The sequence below is a fragment of the Hypomesus transpacificus genome, chromosome 8 (assembly GCF_021917145.1).
Source record: "Hypomesus transpacificus isolate Combined female chromosome 8, fHypTra1, whole genome shotgun sequence".
Classification (NCBI taxonomy): Eukaryota; Metazoa; Chordata; class Actinopteri; order Osmeriformes; family Osmeridae; genus Hypomesus; species Hypomesus transpacificus.
The window spans coordinates 8,464,814-8,480,765 of record NC_061067.1 but is presented as its reverse complement, the minus strand read 5'-3'; the positions used below and the strand labels follow the sequence as shown (position 1 = coordinate 8,480,765).

Below are 15,952 nucleotides of genomic sequence, written 5' to 3'. Positions count from 1 at the left end.
TGATGTCACCTCTTCCGACAGACTCCACGACACAGCACTGCTGGGTCTGGAGCTGGGCCTGTGTGCTGTGGTTTGGTTCAATAAAGCTCCTCTCTCATGAGGCCACTTGCCACGGCATGCCCCACACATCAGGCCAGTTCCGGGACAATTAGCGTTTCTTTGCAGAGCAAAGGAAGATGGGGGACCTAATAAGGAACCCAAGAATAGCAAGAACTCTGCATTTAAACATGTCAGTGGGGCAGTGTAGTGACCAGGCCCTTACGGATGCTGGTGTTCAAGCTTCTGTGCACAGACACAAACACACATACACACACACACACGCACATACACACACACACACACACACACACGCACACACTCACACACACACACACATACAGACACATAAACTCTCTACACTGCTCTTGGTTGAGAATATTTGGAATGGGTCTTTTGATACAAGCAGGTCAGGCAGAGACCAGGAGCCAGGGGGAAATGACCAATGGGAATCCAGCTAATGACCAAACAGAAATCCATGCAATAGATCTGTGTAGAAACCTAATGTTGATAGTGAACACACACACACACACACACACAGAGAGATGCTCAACAGCACAGGCATTTGATTTGAACTTTGAACTTTTCAACAGTACAGTCAGATCTGTTCGATATCCTCTCTTACTGGAACAATCTCTTCCATCACAGCTGTCTTACTCAGCACCCCCCATTGAACACATCTGAAAACCACCACACTCCACGTTGGACGGTAATGCACATACAAGCAAAGCAGGCCAGTACATGAGAGCCACTGTGAATTGCCACTGTCAGAAAATCCCAGAAAATTTCCCTTCCCCAGGCATCTGCACTGATTCCTAAGATGTAGGCGATCTGTGCTGACCGCAGTGTCTTTCCATATGTTTCTATCATACTGTAGTAAGGGTGGGGGGAGCGGGGGGGGGGGGTATCACCCAGTGTGGAGTGCTACTAGCCTCCCAGCCTCCCAGCCCTCTTGTCGGTGCGTTTGACGACAGACTCCTTCTACAGAAGGCTGTAATTAGCCTCCCATTGTGCTGGCAATGAAACCCCCACTTCTATCAAAGGCGACAGACTGAGCGCCCGCTGTGTGTGTGTGTTTTCACCTCCCACAGTCTACATACTGTGGAAGCTCCAGTGTCAGTCCACGGCATGGGGAGTTAAAAGGTAGAAAACATACATGCACTTATTCACGTTTCTAACCCGTTCTCCTGCCATTGTCCTTGTCTGTCTCTGGAGTAGCAAGGACCACAGGGGAGTGGAGCTGTTCTGGAATTCAATCCTAATGCCCCCCACAATGCACCTAGATGCCATGGCAATAGCATGACTTTTAGAATGGTTGAATGTGTACAATGGTCAACTCATTTGTTGATTTGATAACAGTTCGAGAAAATGTGAACATTTCCACTGTAGTGAAGACTGGATGGAGTGAATTTATTGTCAAGGTTCCAGACTGGCGAGTAACTTGAGGCATCACGTTGTAGAATTCTAGAATGTCTCATTCTCGTCGTTTGAGGCGTTGTTGTTCAACATATGGTGCACAGCAGAGACGTAAGCAGTCAGCCGAAAAACATCACGGTAGACATCAGTCAGACTGCCTTCTCTTGTCTTACCCCTCTTTATATGCGGCATGGGTTCCATTGAGCTAACAAGCCATTCTTCCTATGCTAATGCCCGGAGACCTGCTCAACTCGAGCCTTTCACTGCGTACAAAGTCAGACCAAGAAGACGTCAGCAACACACCATGCGTTTTCTCAGCCTCCGAACATGTGTAACTGATATGAGATCATTCCAAGCCTGGTGCTCTGTTTTGTATATTACAGCCCCCCCCCCCCCCCCCCCCCCCCCCCCCCATAACCAAAAACGCCATTGCCAGAGAATGACTTCAAAAAGCGGGTTTCTAAGACACAGTGGACTCTCAACTCTGTCCAACTGTCAGTCTGGGGGGGGCCTGACAGTTTCTTTTTCATGTTTCATTTTTGCTGCACTAACCTTTGATACGTAAGGAAGGGTGTCACTCGTACTGATCAAACATCACAAGCTTGGAACAGCCGTCATAGACTGCCCTCTGCAGGGCAGTCGCCTCCATAAAGCCGCCGCTGCAAATACAAATGTTTGCTGTGGAGACCTGACGATGCTGTTCTGGGCGGTGAACGCCACCGCCTCTATAGCTTAGGTGATGATCACTGACAGACACTTTTGTACAACTATGTTTTCCAGTAACTTATGCTGAAATGCTTCACAGACACAAAACAACTTCATAAAATTGTGAGCAAATGGTGACATCTAGTGACCATTTGGACCACACGACCATGGTCTCATCTTTATGCCACTTTTAACTGAGGTCCAACTCAACCCTTAATTTATTCATTGACATGCAAAAACAAAACACACTAACCAAAAATAAAACACAGTTCAAGCCAAGCTTTAGGCTTAGAGACAAATCTTTATTTACAGCATCAGGACATTCATGTACAGATTTCATTTGTTCTCATCAAAACAAGCTGCTCGCATGATGGAGACAAATACGGACCCATTTACAGTCAGAACTCTGGAGTAAGTTGGGTACGCCAACACAAGTGCTTCTTAGCATATACAAGTGGAGAGGATCTGTAGTTTATTGCTGAAGAGATTAAAACCCATGAGAAGGTACTCCTCTTCTGGGTCTAACATGTGCAATGGCTTTTAAAACAGTATTATAGTTCTTTTTTTTTCATTTTTTTACATAACCTTAAAACAACATAAATTGGTTTAATTTACATATAATTAACTCACCCCTATCCCCTTAAAGATGTCTTTAACGATACACATAAATGAAACATCTTAATAAACGGATGGCAGATGACACAAGACAAAAATCATGAATGAAAACCAAATAATAATATAAAATATGCAATTCCATTTATGGCCTGCAGTCATCTCAGATTCACCAAGAATGGCACCAAAGAGAAGATCAACCAGACAGAAGAGTTAACACATGACAAGGCGTAGTTAGGAGCAATTGAATACATGCTCCCCGTAAAAGTAAAGCAGCACAGACATGAGAGAGATTATACAAAAATGAGAGTGTGTTTGTGTGTGAGAGAAAGAGAGAGAGAGAGAGTGAGGAGAAACGGTTTGGCTTACGAGTTCAGATTATGATGCGAGTAGGAGATTATTTTTTTTTTACAACCGGTCCCCACACCAACCCACTAACTCAGACACTTAGCCCCTGGAGAGAACTGGATCGGAGAAAAATCAACACAGGTTTCCCTTGATGTTTCGGTGGCAGCCCCCCCCCCCCCCCCCCCCCCCCCCCCCCCCCCCCCCCCCTCCCTCCCACCCTCCAAGAGCTAACAGTAATGAGACCGTGGGCAGAATGACAGAAAATCCAGCTGGCTTGTCAGCAGATGCAGGTGGGCACATCATGTTGTTTACATATTCCTCCTCATCTTACACGAGGGCCCAGGGAGTACAAGGAGCCAGGGGTTGGATTGTGTGGATTGGTGGACGCATGGTCCCTTCCTCTAGAGCTGACCCAATGACCACACTAGCCCACTACTTAGAAGGAAGCCATGAACTCCACATACAGCCAGTCAGTATGAACACAGGTGTGAAGAGGCTGTTTGAATACGCTTACAAAAACACCCTCACTTCCTTTCCCTCCCCTCCTTTTTGATAATGCCAGATCTAACATGATAGGATAGGATAACGCCAGTGCTCCTTTATGCAGCTGCAGCCAATCCAGCCATGTCAGATCTGAGGTTTCTCAAAGGAACGGCAGGGACTGAGGAAGCACTTTCATGGCATTCAGAGAGCCAACACACCGATGTTCAACTGTCAGGCCGCCCGGAGGGTAAATCAGCTGTCGACGCTGGAACACGCAGTCGAGCATGGGGTCGGGGGGGGGGGGGGGGGGGGGGAGGGGTGGGGGGGGGGGGAGGGGTGGGGGGGTCAGGCGTGGGGTCAACAGGAAGGGGCGGGGCCTCAATAGATGAAGTCCCCGGGGATTTCCTGCAGGGCGCTGAAGGGCTCTTCGAACTTGAAGCGCTTGGAGATGGCCTTCTGGTCGGGGGTCATGCTCTCCGTATCCGTCTGGCGACACTGGCCCAGAGCGTAGGCCGCCATGACGATCAGCTCCTCCGTCACCGGCCCTTCATCCTCCTCCTCCTCCTCCTCATCCTCCTCCTCCTCCTCCTCCTCCTCCCTGGAGGGACTGGAGCTAGCTGGGCTGGGGCGATCAGGACTGCTGGCCTGCTCTGGGACCGTCACCTTCACCTCCTCCTCCTCTTCCTCCTGTGTCTGGGTGGGTGGGTCTTTGGACTGCAGCCAGGCGTGCTGCAGACACTGTTCTGCTGTGGCGCGGTCCCTAAACACACACACACACACGGCAAACACATGCAGGTCAGACTTCATCCGTTGCGCTACATAACAGTGTATTTCTGTCCTGCTTTGTGCTGTGTGTGTGTGTGTGTGAGCGTGTGTGTGTGAGCGTGTGTGTGTGTGAGTGTGTGTGTGTTTTACTCACTGTGGCTTCTTGACCAGCAGGGCCTGCATGAAGTGGAGCGCTGTCTGGCCCAGGTGCTGCAGCTCCACATCGGTGTAGTCAACGTTGATCTGGGAGATGTTGAGGAAGGTCTCTTGCTTGTCCTCCCCCAGGAAGGGAGAGATGCCAGTCAGCATCACATACGCCAGCACGCCAATACTCCTGGAGGAGGGAGGGATGGAGGGTGGGGGGGAGGGAGGGTGGGGGGGATGGAGGGTGGGAGGGGGGGAGGGGTGGAGGGTCCACAGGTCAGATGATGTGTTTCATGATGAGGTAGGACTCAAGTATGCAATCTTTGTTCCCTCGATGTGGCAGGAGAGGAGATTAGAGGGCAACGTAGCAGGGCTGGTGTCTCGACACGGGGGTTTAAGCGTGACGCGTGACTCACCACATGTCTGTCGCCGTGCTGATTGGCTCGTAGTTCAGGATTTCCGGAGCTGCGGAACGAGAACGCACAGAACAGGAAATGATGTCGCCGTAAAAAAGAAAAAAGGGAGGACAACCCCCACGGCCACCGTATCCACAGGGAACAGCCGTCCCCTCAGGCCCCAGGTGTTGCTGGAGGCTGCGTCACTCACCCACATACTCTGGGGTGCCCATGATCTCTCTGAGCTCCTGGTGGTTGCTGACCATCCTGGACAGACCAAAGTCAACGATCTTGATATCCCCCACGGGAGCATTGCTGGTCAGCAGAATATTCTGGGGCTGTCAGGAGGAAAGCATACATCAGATGTGGTCGAGCTAGGTAGAACGGGAGCCTAGTGGGGTTCTACAGTCTATTATAGTCTTGTGTGTGTGTGTACAATATGTGTGCGTGCCGGGATTGTCTGTGTGTATCCTGTGTGTGTGTGTGTGCAGTGCAGGAAGGTGTGAATGTGTGTGTACAGTATGTAGTGTGTGCATGTAGGTGCGTGTGTGTGTGTGTTACCTTAAGGTCCAGGTGGACCACGTTGTTCCTGTGCAGGAAGCACACTCCCTCCAGGATCTGTCTCATCAGCTTCTGCACCTCCTCCTCAGTGAAGGCCTCATCCTTCTCAGCCACACACTGATTAAAGATCTCTCCCCCCGCCGCGCTGGACACACACACACACACACACACACACACACACACACACACAGACACAGTCACAGACACAGACACGCTTGTTAGATGTCTCCTCTGAGGCACTGAACATGTATGGGCTGTACTATGGAGTGGCAAAATTGGCTGCAAGTAAAAGATCTTAATATGAAAGGGTTTCATATTTCAGGGATGTAGGTCTAGACGGCCCAGTGTCATTCAAAGTCTGGTCCAAGTGCTCAGTTTTCTCACGGCCCAGGGCTGAGCTACTGGTCTGTACCGTGAACCAAAGATGATCTGAAGTAAGGTCAGGTAGCCCCAGTCTTAGTCCTAGCCTTAATCCCATCCCCTAGTCCCAGCCCCAGCCCCATCCCAAGCCCACCTAATCCCCACAGGCTACACCCAGCCGTCCCTGCTGGGATCTCCAGACGTGCCCTGACACCCTGAGGAGACCTTCAGATGAGGGCGCCAGCACCCCCTGACCCCCTGAGGAGACCTTCAGATGAGGGCGCCAGCACCCCCTGACCCCCTGAGGAGACCTCAGATGAGGGCGCCAGCACCCCCTGACCCCCTGAGGAGACCTCAGATGAGGGCGCCAGCACCCCCTGACCCCCTGAGGAGACCTCAGATGAGGGCGCCAGCACCCCCTGACCCCCTGAGGACACCTCAGATGAGGGCGCCAGCACCCCCTGACCCCCTGAGGACACCTCAGATGAGGGCGCCAGCACCCCCTGACACCCTGACAGCCTCCAGGTCAAGGGCGACCAGAGCTAATGATAGTGGTTGAGCCTTTAAACACAGTTTCCTTTTCAAACTGGAGATCTAAGACTTCCACAGCTCCATGGGTGGGCTCCAGTGTGTGCGTGTGTGTGTGTGTGTTTCCCAAGTAGCCAGAGGCATAATTAGACCACCGACAGTGGACAGTGTTTGTCGTCTGTGTGTCTAGACACGCTTGATCTCACTAGACAGGTTAGACAACAGTCCAAACAAGCAAGGAAAAACACACTATCATAACGGCAGCGCCATCTCTGTGTCCTATTCTAGAGCTGCCCCCAGCGGAGTCGCTGCTACGGACTGCTATCTGGATCAGATGACTAGGCTTCCTCTACCGCTGGGATTAGCAGAAACAGTGCATGGGCGCTAAATATAGCAAATGAATCTAACTCTATGGGGAACTTATGGGGACTGTGAACGAAAATACATTTTTTGTTGCTTTTTTTTCGTTTTGGCTGGTGTCACCTGAGTGGAGAAAGCCTTTCTGTAGGGCGCTGGTGGTGAAGGGTGGGGTGCACCTTGGCAGCGTGCACCTTCCCTTTACCTTTGACTTGAACCTGCCCTTTATACAGTAGCTGGGGCCGGACCTGCTGCAGTTACAAGATTCAACCGGCAGGAGTCAGTGGAGAGCAGAGAAAGGGGATTTAACACTGTATGTGATGTTCTGCATCTGATGGTCACCCACTCACATGCTACTTACTCGAGGGTCTCCTCATCCTTATCTGATACAATCTAGAAAAGTCCCTTGACGTGACTGAAGCCATCCTGTCTCCAAACCAGGAGCCAGTCTAGGTGTCAGCTATAGGGCAGAGAGAGGAACCGCTTCCCTTTTCTATCGCTTGACTCTGACCTTTGAAATGTGCCAGTGGATGAGTAGGACTGGTCAGTTAGTAAAAACAAGACACTTGATGAAGGAACACTGGACGATGGCCTTCTGGCACAGAATGGTCATTAAATACTAATTAAGCAGACAGACAGACACACACACGCACATGCACACACACACTCCTAAGAACATGGCCATTTCTCAGAATTCTGTAGGAAGACTCAAAGACGACCCTGTTATAGTCCTGATGGGCCTGAGTTGCAATGATACACGAGCACGGCCAAAGTAGCTTCTTAAGAGAACCAAGAGAGAAGGAAGAGAAGGAAAAGGAGAGAGAGGGGGCTAGGGGGCCAGGGGGCTGGCAGATAGATGGGTTGTGGGTTTGGGTGGGGACGGACAACAGAGAACAAGGAAATCTGGCAGATTCATATCTAGGTCAGGATTTTGTTGGGGGGGTGGGGGCGGGGCGGTGGGGGGTAGGGTGAGAGCATGTCTGGGTGGGTATGGTGGCCTGGTGGGGTAAAAAAAAGCTTTTATTCTGGGGGCTTTCTCTCTCAAACACACACGCACACACGCACGCTAATAGCACAATTCCATAGGCACATGCACACTGTTGGAATATGGGTCCCTGTTCTTCCTGCCCCAGCTGGCCCCAGTACCCTGGTTCTGTCTGTGGCGCCGCAGACGGCCGCTAAGCCCCTCGCAGCGACGAGCTGCATGCCGTCCCTGAGTCCCTCCCTCCCCATGTTTCACCAGCTCTAAGACCACGGAAGCTCTCCCCTCTGCTGACTTACTTCCCTCTAATGTTGTTGGGTTGTATGCTGTAAAGTCAGTGAACAGGTGACAGCCAGACACTAGGTCACGTGCCATCAGCCGGTATAAAAAGGCTAAGAAGTGTGTGCGTGCGTGTGCGAGGAGGGCTAGCACTCGAGGAAACGGCTGTCCATATCCCCATCCCTTCAGTCCCTCCGTCCGTCCGTCCGTCCTTCTCCTCTGAGTCTGCGTCAAGCAGGGAGATCCCAGGATGTCTTAGCGAGTGGTAGGCAGGTCTATGTGGACTGACAGTCAACAGGAGATTAGGACGGACGGAGGGGTCACGCATGACCGACCGGGTCATGTGATAAGCCGCTCTACTCTCTGCGGGAGGCACTTAGGGACCAGACTAGGTGAAAGGCGGCTACGTTCTTACACACCAGCGGTCTGGACCGACGCATGTGAAATCCTATCATGTGCTTGTCTTCGGCTCAAATAAGATGGAATCCAATGAGATCTATCTTCGTATTATGTTTCTCTGTCTGGCGAAGTCCAGTTTCATTGGGTCAGTGGAATGTGTTTGTGGACTAATGTAGGTCAAGTTCATTCTGAACAGAAAGAGAGAGAGAGAGAGAGAGAGAGAGAGAGAGAGAGAGAGAGAGACGGATGGATGGAGATAGATTGGTTTGCCATATTGGATAAATCAAATCAATGATCCACCAGACAGGAGACAGATCCACCAGTGTTTGATAAGCGACCTGTTTCCATGAACTGATATCTATGTCATGTAGTCTGGGCTGTTTCCTGTCCCCTGTGACCTGGTTCCTGTCCAGACACAGACACCCCCAGTTCTGTCAATGACAGATGGAAAAAGGGCCGATTACTTTAGTGGAGAGAGAGAGGGAAAAAGAGAGAGACATTAGAGAGACCGTGATGTGCAATGGCCGATGATGATGTCGCAAAGGCAAGAGTCAGGTGATCTTCCGGAACGTTCCCTTCAAGTGTACCCGCTGACAGAGACTCTTGACTAGTTTAGAGAGCTCCTGAAGGCTTTTGATTGCATGAACTGACATTAGTTTAGCTTTTTGTTCGAATGAACTGTTGACCCGCGGAAATGTTCTATTTGCATTTCAATGTGTTGCGCCAGCAAATAAGAGTCTTTCTGAGAGTATGTTTGTTTGATAGTGAAAAAGGCCTATGCTATAATCCAACATGACTAAAACAATAAAGAGAGAGCGATAGAGTGAAAGAGAGAGAGAGACCTCATTTTAACAGATGATGGATGTTGATATTCACTATGAGCTGCCTTGGAAACATTGTTTAACCTGAACACATTCAATAAAGCCTATTAAATATAATTTAAACAAAATTGAATTGACAGAGAGAAAGAAGACAGAGAGAGAGATAGAGAGGAGAGAGAGGAGAGAGATAGAGAGGAGAGAGAGAGAGGAGAGAGATAGAGATATATATATATATATATAAAGAGAGAGAGGAAGAGAGCCTATACTTCCAGTGAGTGCCAAGTTTAGAGGGGATCAGGAGGGGCTATCCCCTCACACCCCAGATTATCCCCCCCCCCCCCTCCTCCTCCTCCACCGTCCTGCTGCTCTCACCCCCCCCCCCCCCATCCCCGTCTCTCTCGTTGCCACTGTCCAGCCCCTCACGTGCCAGCATGGAGCTCCACTGACACAATGAACTCTCAGCCAAGCCAGCAGAGCAGGACAGAGTACTCTCTCTCTCTCTCTCTCTCTCCATCCCTCTGTCTTTGTCTCTCTATCTATCCCCTTCCTCCCTTCTCCCCTCTCTCTCCCTCAGTAAGCCCAGCCTGGTGCTCCACCCCACCCCCCCACACACACCACCATGTCATGAATAGCTCTCTATAATGTTAGACTGACCCTCAATCCCTCCATCCCTCCCTCCCTCCTCCCCTCATTCCTCTCAGCTTGATCCACTGGCCTACAATATCCATCAGCTGTCAAAATGTCTCTCTCCCTCTCTATCTCTCCCTCGCTCCATCTCTCCCTCTACTGATTTCACGTGCCAGATTCTCATAAAGGCATTCCGCTCTACTTCCTCTCCATATAAAAAAAGTAGAGGAGGGGAAAAAAAAGAAAAAAGAGAGAGAGAGAGGGATTCCATTATCTGTATTGAATCCTGCTGACACGGGATCGGCCTATCACAGCCAGGGGGGGGGGTTCATTCCTGCCCTTCACTCATCTGTCCTTTATTTCACACAGCAGCATCATTGATTCATACTCCCCCCCTCGTGTGTGCATACTTTTGTGTAAGCATATTCATGTTCTGTGCATATATACGAGTTTGTGTGTGTGTGTGTGCGCGTGTATATAAATGTGAGTGTGTGTATGAACGTGTGTGGGTTTCACTGTGCACGCACTGTTGACAAATGTGTGTCCTACAAGCAGGGTTTGGGTAAACTGGGATTGGGTTGAGCAGCTGCCAACAATGGTCTTGGGCCAGATTATGATTGGGGGGGAGTCTCAGTGGTGGTGGTGGTGGGGGGGGGGGGGGCAGCAATTAAGCGATATCCTTAAAAAGGGCAGATTACATTCTAATGTACGTGCCACACAACGAGTAATCCTCCGGACGCTTAAGTGGACAGCAGATCTGACCCTTAGACTACAGTCCTCTCCAACACAAACACGCACGCACACGTTCTGCTACTTCTAAGCACAGCATCGACATGGTGATTCCACCACCAGCTTCCAACTTTCCCTCTAAACTGCATTCTCAGCCTAGGATGATTTGGGAGTGGTTGTAATACTCATCCTACATCCTAAATTGACTCCTAACTTCTTCTCACTGTGTCTGTAGTCATATCAAGACTAAACTCATTCCAGCACTGACCATATGTAATTGCAGAGATCTCCACAACAAGCATCTATAAGAGGCTAGGGAGTAGGATTAATTAGTGATTGCTAGCGGTTGATTAGGGGTTAATTGGCGGTTGACTGGTGGTAAAATGCCAGCTGATTGGTGGGTAATTAGGTACTCAGCGATGATGAGAGTAGTCGGTTAGTGATGCTGTACCCACAAGCAGCAGGCCATCTGTCTGACAGCAGAGCTAGTGAGGTCATAGCAAAGTGTCCTTGGCCTTATCTTAGCATGCTAATCTACCAGCCCAATCAATTATCCTCCCTCTTCCACCCAGCCCCCCTGCCCCACTGTCCCCACCCCCTCACCTATCCCCCTCCATCTCTCTCCATGGGGCCTGGCCGGGCCTGGCTAGGGCACCACAGGACTACTCCCAAAGCAGCTCTGACACTGAGTCACTGAGAGATGGGGGGCTAATTTAGACTCAGCCAGATATAAACATTCGATCATTTGCAATGTTAGTCTACTGATATTACAGTGACATCGAGGGGGAGGGACAGGGATGTTCTCTCTCTTAAATCTCATTGGACCAGGCTGGTTAATGAGAAACAAATATGATTTGTATTTCCAATTACAGCCTAAAAAATAAACATTAACCGCTAATAACTTGGAAGAAATCAACTGTTTCTAGTCAGGTGAGCACTGTCTCTATGGCAACAGCCAATAAAGTCTACCGATTTGGACCCAAGTCCCATTTCCAGGACCTTAGAGACTAGTGGGACATGCCTGGCATGTCAGAGATCTGCGACTGGTTCCGTCTCATTGGCTGGCAGTATGACAGCTTGACAGTTTGATTGGTCAGCCACATCCTGCCCCGGTTGCCAGCTCAATGACACATCCATAAGGTCGGCATCCAAATGAGCAGATTTGAAAGTGGTGGTGTGTGTGTGTGTGTTGAGGCATATGAAACGTGACGACTACGTGTGCCACCTGGGCTAGGCACGCAATTCTCTGCTGAGGAGGAGAAAGCAGACCTTTCTGGGTCAAAGCGAAGCCTGGCTCTGTGGAACATGAAGACTAGAGGGCTTACGGTGGTGGGGTGGGGGTGGGGTCTGCAGTCATATTCACAAGCCCCCCTTTTACTATTTATTAAGCCGAATAACATCTGTCTGGAACCACCCGCTGCTACCTTGCTTGTGTTAGGGCAGACACGTGAGCACCAAACCCAGCACGGGCATGGTCAATACAGTCTCTACCACCACAGACAGAGGCCTGGGGTGTGTGTGTGTGTGTGTCGATGGGGATGAGGGTGGATCGAAGCCAATCCGATAGGACACATGTCATTCACAGCGGTGGTAAGGAAGGGAAATGAGAGAGTCCCCCTACTGAGAGATGAGTAAAGCTCTTACATCAACCAGCCCCCTCGACTCACACACACACACTCACGCACACACTCACACACACACATCCACACACACACACACGTGAACACACACACATGCATACACACACGTGCACACACACTCGATTGGACTGAAAAAGGCCGAGAGGCAAGACAGTAACTTTGTTGCCTTGGTTGGGATCTTTGACCTCTGACTCCTCCCCCTTGGCTGACCACACAGCTGAGAGCTCTGGGAACCAGGTCAAACAAGACCACACCGCCGCGGTCAACAGTGGTCAGTAACGCTCATCTCTCTCTCTCTCTCTCTCTCTCTCTCTCTCTCTCTCTCTCCTCTCTCTCCTCTCTCTCCTCTCTCTCTCTCTCTCTCTCTCTCTCTCTCTCAACAAACACCAGATGCAATAAGAGGATGACAAAAGACTTCCATTTGTCTGCAGAGTTTACCCTGGCTACTGGAGGCCCGTGGTGCAGCCACCCCCCAAAGTTCAATGTCAGCATGCAACACGGGGGAAACCCAATCCCACCATATCCCTGTGACAATGTGGTATGTGTGTGTGTGTGTGTGTCTGTGTGTGTGTATGTTGCCTATACTGTGGAGACAGGCCAGGGAAGGGGGGGAGGTGAGGTGGGGGGGTCAGAGAGGTACGTTGTTGAAATAGCCAATGTTCAGTGGGGTGTGCAGTGCATCGCCCCGGGCCTAGAACTAGAATACTGCTCTCTCTCTCTCTGTATCACATTTTGTATCTCTCTCTCTTTCAGTCACCATCTCACTCTCTTTCTCTGTCCATCTTTCGAACCAACTTAGCGTCTCTTCCTAATTACCCCTGTCGCTTACATACCTTTGCGTAGGATCCTCTATTCTGTCTTCAACCCTTACCTTTCTCTCTTCATCTCTGACCACTACGAACTGCCACTACAGTAAACTACAGTTTCAGGTACCTATCCATATTTAACAGGTCTTCCTGCTCAGCCAATCACGGGGCTGAGAGGACTTTTTCATCAGATCAAAAGGTCGCCCCCATGTGCATTATTTAGCAGACTGGCAGTCTGCATTTAACCAGTCAGTCAGTTAGCCAAACAGTCAGCAAGTCAGGCAGCCAGCCAAACCTGTGCGTACATGTGTGTGTGTCTGTGTGTGTGTGTGTGTGTGTATGTGGAGACTTACAACTCAAGGACCAACACCATCTCAGATGGCATCTCGTAGACCTGGTGGAGGTTGACCACCCTGGAGCTGCTGGTGGCCATCTCCAGAACGCCTATCTCATGGATGATCTCTGTCCGGCAGTCCTGCCCCTTCCTCCTCTTCCTCAGGAACTTGGCGGCGTACTCCCGGCCCGTGCACTTCTCCACACACTTCCTCACCACCGCAAACTTGCCCCTAGAGTGGATCGGCGGAGAGAACGAAGGTTGGTCGTTGACTACGTGGAATTAACTCAGAAAAGCACACAAAAGACAAAGCAAATGTTAGTGTTTGCGGTCCACAAAGAACACCGAAACGAATACGAGTTCAAACATCCTTCAACAACCGTGTGAATTTACTAATCAAAGAGGCCGACGGACGTTTTTGTCCGGTACTCACGAACACACACTCTCTTCTTTCACACACATAGGGATACAAAGTGGGCTGTTATTGATCTGAGAGTAGCACACTTGTAATCATTGTACCCGAACATCCCTTTTGTCTTCGGGGCATTTCTACACAATGAAGTAATCTCCCTGTCCCCAAAGCCACACTGGTACTTCTCTTCAACTCCCTCCCTCCCTCCCTCCCTCCCTCCCTCCCTCACTCCCTCCCTCCCTCCCTCCCTCCCTCCCTCCCTCCCTCCCTCCCTCCCTCCCTCCCTCCCTCCCTCCCTCCCTCCCTCCCTCCTTCCTTCCTTCCTTCCTTCCTTCCTTCCTTCCTTCCTTCCCTCCCTCCCTCCCTCCCTCCCTCCCTCCCTCCCTCCCTCCCTCCCTCCCTCCCTCCCTCCCTCCCTCCCTCCGCTTTGTGGCCTGACCCACTTTTAATGAGGCCTGGAAGGTGCAGGGACTGATGTGAGAAACGCACTGAGACAAGCAGCGTATGTGTGTGTGTCCGTGGTGTGCGTGTGCGACGCCTAAAGGGGGTGGGTGGTGGGGGAAGCATCTCTCGACAAAACAACACTGACCTCCTTCCCCACAATGCTCTTAACATAGTGCTAAATATGGCATCATGGGAACACATTTGACTGTCTCCCGGGCCTCCAGTAGACGGAGCAGGAAGACTGTGATGCAGTCTCACAAGTATCACAACCAGCAGCCGCTGTCTTTCAACTGAGCCCGGTCAAAAGTGGCCGTGTTATTGACTCTGTGAGCAAGAACAGATTCGGACTGGCCTTCGGAGTGGAAGGTGGCGGGCAGAGGACAGGGGAAGGTCATCTGAGGTAAGAACCCCAGACCCGCAGCAGTGGAAAACTCCAGGCCAGACTCAAGACTAGTCACACAGTGAGCCTGAGGAATGATCAACCCTGCTCGTCAGAGATTGGTCGGTTTCGGACGGACCAACGCACCACCCACGCCGGAGTGTACACACTGTACACACACACAGTTTCACAGATACAGGATGTGTTTGGCTGAAGCTGATAGCAGAGGGGGAGGGCTATCTTGGCCTGAGATAGTAGTGTACCAACAGCATCGCCACACATTTGGACATGATTTAGTACAGTAAACAGGCTTGTGACTGAGGCAGAGTGACATCAGTGTCCTAGCTTTCAATCTTCATTATCAACCCTGAGGTCTTTAGAACTACACAAACAAGCGTGCTTCTTGTGTCAGCCCAGCGGTTCAGAACACACCCCAGCAACAGAAGACTGCTTTCAGAGGGAAGAGGACACCATGAGCTAAAGGCTGTTAAGGAGCCATGTAACAGAGCATGAAGGGAAGGCCAGGGCCTGGGGGCTGTCCTGGCCCTGGCCTCACTCGGCCTGCCTTGTGACAGTCATGGGCTGGGGGGTGCGAGGTTAAGGGTGGAGCTGGAGCTGGGGGAAACGGCTGGGGCAGAGGCTGGGTTTTGGGGAAAGGGCTGGGGTTGGCTGGTGCTCAGGTTATGGTCGGGGCTGAGGTTGTGGTTGGGAGGCCGGGGGATGGGGTTCCTTCCGGAAGGCTTCCTCTCTCTATGCTCAGCCCAGTTCTGTCCAGCTTCCCTCCTGAAAGATTTACGACACTCAGCTGGGCCTGCACTTCCCTTTGAAAATCCTTTTCTTTTTTTTTTTTTTACATAATTTTTTTTCTTCTCGAAAAAGTTAAAACAGGTGCTGAACGTTCCCCGTTGGCCAAACACCTCAGAGGTCATCCGTTCAAGTCACCCGGCTTCTTTGGAAAATAAAAATATATATATTTTGTTCAAGTCATGCACAGTCCACTCTAGCTACATGTAAAGGTGTAAAGGGACCTGTCTAGAACCTTTGCCAAGCAGATCCACAGGCAGGCCCCCTTCTCTACCAGACTGAGCTCTGCTGTGAAGCAACCCTGACCCAAGGGAGAGGACAGGTCGGAGGTCATCGCTGTCGGCTCTCTACCCTGCCTCGGCCAACAGCAGCCACCCCTGCATAGCGCCGTGTGATGAGTGTTTGTGTGTTTATATCTCTAGCCAGGTAGGGGTGACAACAGTGAGAGCTAGGTCTCTGGCTGAACGTCATACCAGCTGCCTGATCTCATTAGCAGGCTAATTACCTCTTACTGACTCCCTCTCAACCTGCTCACCCTGTCTCATACACACAAACACACACACACAAACATAGCACTACAAACACC

The 15,952-nt window shown here is 50.8% G+C and overlaps 1 protein-coding gene across 1 annotated transcript; it reads right to left on the bottom strand.

Annotated features, from left to right (window-relative positions):
- Window positions 1–3,927: 3,927 nt before the first annotated feature.
- On the bottom strand, window positions 3,928–13,841 carry LOC124470352 (serine/threonine-protein kinase 17A-like). Its single transcript, XM_047024193.1, has 7 exons — window positions 13,832–13,841; window positions 13,347–13,599; window positions 5,466–5,610; window positions 5,116–5,242; window positions 4,926–4,974; window positions 4,520–4,699; window positions 3,928–4,360 (listed from the first exon to the last, which is right to left on the bottom strand). Exons 1-7 carry the CDS (start codon window positions 13,839–13,841, stop codon window positions 3,979–3,981), a joined length of 1,146 nt encoding a protein of 381 aa, XP_046880149.1. The 3' UTR covers window positions 3,928–3,978.
- Between the last annotated feature and the right edge of the window lie 2,111 nt (window positions 13,842–15,952).

Excerpts from the sequence above, each read along its gene's own strand:
- LOC124470352 (XM_047024193.1), bottom strand. Across the intron at positions 4,975-5,115 it reads GGGCACCCCAGAGTATGTGG|CTCCGGAAATCCTGAACTAC; the intron begins GTGAGTGACGCA and ends CTCGTTCCGCAG. Across the intron at positions 4,700-4,925 it reads AGCACGGCGACAGACATGTG|GAGTATTGGCGTGCTGGCGT; the intron begins GTGAGTCACGCG and ends TCCCTCCTCCAG.